At 43.5% G+C, this 4674-nt stretch overlaps 1 protein-coding gene across 1 annotated transcript in view; it reads right to left on the reverse strand.

The window, feature by feature from the left end:
• Positions 1-4674, reverse strand: part of VPS4A (vacuolar protein sorting 4 homolog A) — a 176001-nt gene extending 171327 nt beyond the window's left edge. Inside the window, exon 1 of the mRNA XM_021718565.1 lies at positions 4455-4674. Within this exon, the coding sequence (XP_021574240.1) occupies positions 4455-4623 (169 nt within the window). The 5' untranslated portion in view covers positions 4624-4674. The remainder of the gene's footprint in view (positions 1-4454) is intronic.

The following is a 4674-nucleotide window of genomic DNA, read 5'->3' on the forward strand; positions in this document are numbered from 1 at the left end:
AGCGGCCACTGCACTCCAGTCTGGGTGACAGAATGAGACTCTGACTCAAAAAAAAAAAAATCGGTAAAAATATTTTATCATCATATTTAGTCAATAAAAGATGAGTTTTCTACAATATTCCAGTGAGAATTGTTTCCAAAATATTTATCTTTTCTTAAATATCAAACCTTAAGCTGGACACTATCCTCCTCTGGAACACTTATTTTTTTCCCCTTTCTTTTAAACTTCTTTTTCTTCCCCAAAGCAAGCCCTAAAATGAAACACTTTTCAACGTGTGGTCTAATTCATAATCATTTTATCAATTTCATAGCCTTAAAAAAAAATTCTAGAAGCTTTCTGGATAGACCATATTTCTAGAACAAAGGACACAGTACATTCAGCATACATCTGATAGATGAGTAGAATTACCCTCTATGTTTACAATCTGCATTATTAATACAAAGGCTATCTAATCTGGATGCCTTAATGTCAATGCTAAGTCACTAATCAAAACTACAAACACACACTTACTGGCAAGTTTTAAGGTTCTGAGTAATAAGAGGGAAGGAAGAGGAAAAATCAGAGAGGAAAATAAATGCAAAATTCAAGGATAAAAAAGTCAGCCTGGTTGGGCACAGTGGCTCAAACCTGTAATCCCAGCACTTTGGGAGGCCAAGGCGAGAGAATACCTGAGCCCAGGGGTTCGAGACCAGCCTGGGCAACTTGGTGAGACCTCATCTCTACAATATATAAAAAAAAAATTAGCAGGGCATGGTAGCAGGTGCCTATAGTTCTGTCTACTTGGAAGCCTGCGGTGGAAAGATTATCTGAGCCCACCAGGTCGATGCTTGGGTGGCGGTGAGAGTGCCATTTCACTCCAGCCTGGGTGACAAAGTGAGACTCTGACTCAAAAAAAAGAAAAGAAAAGAAAAGAAAAAGTCAGCCTGTGCAAGAAATGGTAGAAAATTGGAAAACAAGATCAGAAAACGTTGTTGGCACCAAAGAAATACAAACTCATTCTTTTTTTTTGTAAAGCTAATCAAGTGAAGTAATAAGAGTGGAAAAGGAACAAAGAAATCTGAAACCCCACTGATCAATTAGTTGTAAACACCACTGCACTCAGACCAGCCCAAGCCCATTCTTAACCTGTTCACCTAAAGCAATTCTTACCATGTATTTCTTTTCAGATAAAATGGAACCTTGGATTTTATTTTAACAACCTGTCATCCTTAGGGATTCTGAGAGTGTCTTTGTTAACTCATGGCATACTTTCATGACCCAGTCCTACCTTCCTTATTAAGACTTCTGTTGTTCTGCTCCATTCCCAGTCCCTAAAAAAGTTCCCAACACACAAACTGAATTAACAACACTTAGAAGGAGGTGTTATTTCCATGTTGGTTTCACAGATGAGGAAAGGTTTAGCAAGATTATGTAACTAGCCTAGGGGTTACAAACCCACATCGGATCACAAAGTCCTTGCTTGTACTCTTTGTCCTTACTGGACAGAATAGTATCTTAATATCTTGCACTCCTGTGTCTTTACTGGTGGCAGCTGCCTCTTAAAGGAAAGCTCAATTCAAACTTCAACCTCTCCATAACACCTTCCTAGGCATCCCAACCTCTGATTCCCATTAGGAATCTATACAGACCTCGCCCTCCTTTGTATTGTGCCCTCTCCAGACTTCTATTACAACAGCACTTTTAGCCCTTGCTGTACTTATTTACTTCAGGTTCTTTCACTTTTATCACAACTCTAAACTTCCTGAGGGCAGGAATTGGGTATCTTCCAGATCTCCAAGTGCCTCAGGCACATGATAAGAGTTGAATAAATGTCTGACTAATGAATGAAAAATCCCTACAAATTCCTGTGATAAAAAGGAACACTTTAGCTCAATTCCCTAACCACAGGCAACCAGAGACTAAAAGCTTTCTCAGGCCATGGGGGTGACAAGAGCATGCCTGAAATTCCCTACCCACACCACAAAAAAGCATCACTGTGCTATGTTAAGGCAGCTTTTCAAGTTGTTAGACACCTAATGAAGGACAACACAATACAGCTTGAAAACTTTTTAGGACTAAGCATAAAATCTGTCTTTTAAAAGTGGCCAAACCTAGCCGGGCTCGGTGGCTCAGCCTGTAATCCCGTGCCTTTGGGAGGCTGAGGTGAGTGAATTGCCTGAGCCTGTGGGTTCAAGACCCGCCTGGGCAACTTGGTGAGACCTCATCTCTACAATAAATCAAAAATTAGCCGGGCGTGGTAGTGCGCGCCTGTAGTTCCAGCTACTTGGAAGGCTGAGGTGGAAGGATCACCAGAGCCCGGCAGGTCGAGGCTGCTGTGGCCGGGACAGCCACTGCACTCCAGTCTGGGCGACAGAGTGAGACTCCAACTCAAAAAAATTTTTTAAAAAGTGGCCAAACCTGATGAGACACCAGTTCTAAATTTTAAACAATGTTTGGCTCAATTAAATCACTGTTTTCAACAATTCTGCATATTTTGAGCAATTTTATTTTTATACTCCGTGGCTTGAAAATGCAATGTCACAAATCTACCACATTGACTTCCCGACACTTAAAGGACAAAAACTGCTTGTCTTATACAAAATGGGAAAATAAAAGAGAACCTGTGTGTTAGGTTAAAAGGCATTCAATTAATATGTTATTCTGCTGCCATCTGTAAACCCTCTTTCTGAAAGCACATGTGGTCTGGGAAGCATTTACTAGAGGTTTTTCATTTTACTGGTATGAATACTGTACTAGATTCAAACGATGTCTACACAAAATCTGGTCTTTAAAAATATGGTGTAAAGGGCTTAATTGTCCATCACCACTGAGTACTACATAAATAGTATTAAATTCAATATCCTAGCTCGAAGAATTTATAACCAAATGCTCAGCTAGACTAATTTCAAGGTACACTTTTGGGGTAACAATTTTTTTACATGCACACTCAAGCCACAATCTATAATTTTACTCCTTCTATTAACACTAATTTCTGAGCAGTGTCTAGTCCCACCTATGAGCAGGACATAAATAAGGCTTACAAATAGGATATTATAAAAGTGGGACACTGGAATTTCACAACTGGAGCACATTAAATCATTTCTGGCAAACATATTTTTCCAAATATTCACAAGCAGATTTATAAAAAAGTGAAAATCATTCTGCCACGTTAGCTTTCTGGCCTGTTTGATGGCTGGTCCCTCCTCACCCCCAATTTGGTGTCCTTACCTCCTATTCTTCTGCTAGGAATATCCTACTGACTTATCTCTGTTTGCCTATGTCCATCACTTCCTATGTTCAGGATTCAGTTCCTTGAAAAAGTCCTCCCTGGCGAATCCCATTTACACTACGTCCCTCCTCACTCTGCATTCCCTTGGCCCTTAGATGTAGTTTGCACTACATAATCACCACCTTGATGTTTTTCCTCCCTATAAGTTGTTTTGCATTTTTCTATCATTTCCCCAACTAAAGACCAAGTAAGAACAAGCATCTTCTTTTATATTGCCTTTTACACAGCTAGCACCGATCACCAGTGAAAGAAAGCTGACCGCTCCAAAATTTCTGAAGAAAGCCACTGAGTTTTCATTTACAATCTGCAAGACTCTATCACCTCCAACATGCATGTGTCCTTAGAGGACTTATTCTTGTTCCATAAAAATCATCGTAAAAGATCCAATTCACAGATTAAATACCAGCTTAAGGTCAAGAATAATCCTAGCTATTCATAAAACTATCTTGTGAGTTAGCATTTCAAGTTTCTTATAACAAGCCTAATGCTCTTGAAGCAGCACGCCTGTGAGTGGTAGGAAGCTGGCACCAGACTCCTGCAAAAGGGGCAAAACTCGAGTTGGCAGTAAATGTTCAAACACGTGAGCCTCCACTGTTAAACAAGGCTCATTAACCACACAAACTTGCTGTTTCAGCTTTCTGACTTCAATGGAGTGCTATGATCTTCTTTGGTTATTGTTGAGAGCCAATGATGGGTTAAATTCCCATAAATTAACCAGCGCTTTGGTGGTTTGCCCAAGCATACCGCTGGCATCGCTATGGATGGACTTTTTTTTTTTTTTTTTTTTTAATGGACCCGCCCGCCCCGGGGAGCCAGAGGTGAGCGAAGAAAGCGCCAACCCGGCACTTCTCAGAGGCAAACGGAGACCTCCAGACCTCGAGCCGTCCGGTCTCCCTCTAGTTCTTAGTGTCAGCTTATCGTGCCGCGTGGGGGGGGGGCTTCAAACGCGGCTGCTTTTTTGCTAAACCTCAGCCGAGCCTTCTCTCGGGGCTGCAAGCCACACTTCGGCGTCTGCCCAACTTTTCCTGCAAGGAGCATCAGTTTTTCCACATTCAAGCCCCAGAAAACCCGGCTTGGGGGAAAAGGACAGGGAACCGGCTCGCCCCGCACAGGGGCCGGGAGGGCAGTAACAAAGTGAGCGGCGACGCGCCCAGGCCGCCGCGGCCCGCCCGCCGGCCCAGCTCACCTTCCAGCAGCACCTCCTTGCCCGCGCGCTTCAGCGCCTGCACGGCCTGGTCGTGGGTGGCCTGGCGCAGGTCGGTGCCGTTCACCGACAGGATGGCGTCGCCCAGCCGCAGCGCCCGGCTCTGGTCGGCGGCCAGCCCCGGGAAGATCTTGGAGATGAGGATCGGCATCCGGTTCTCGCGGCCGCCCTTGATGCTGATGCCCAGGCCGCCCGCCTCCTG

This window comes from Carlito syrichta, unplaced genomic scaffold, assembly GCF_000164805.1.
Source record: "Carlito syrichta isolate Samal-C Ts95f unplaced genomic scaffold, Tarsius_syrichta-2.0.1 Scaffold312739, whole genome shotgun sequence".
Classification (NCBI taxonomy): Eukaryota; Metazoa; Chordata; class Mammalia; order Primates; family Tarsiidae; genus Carlito; species Carlito syrichta.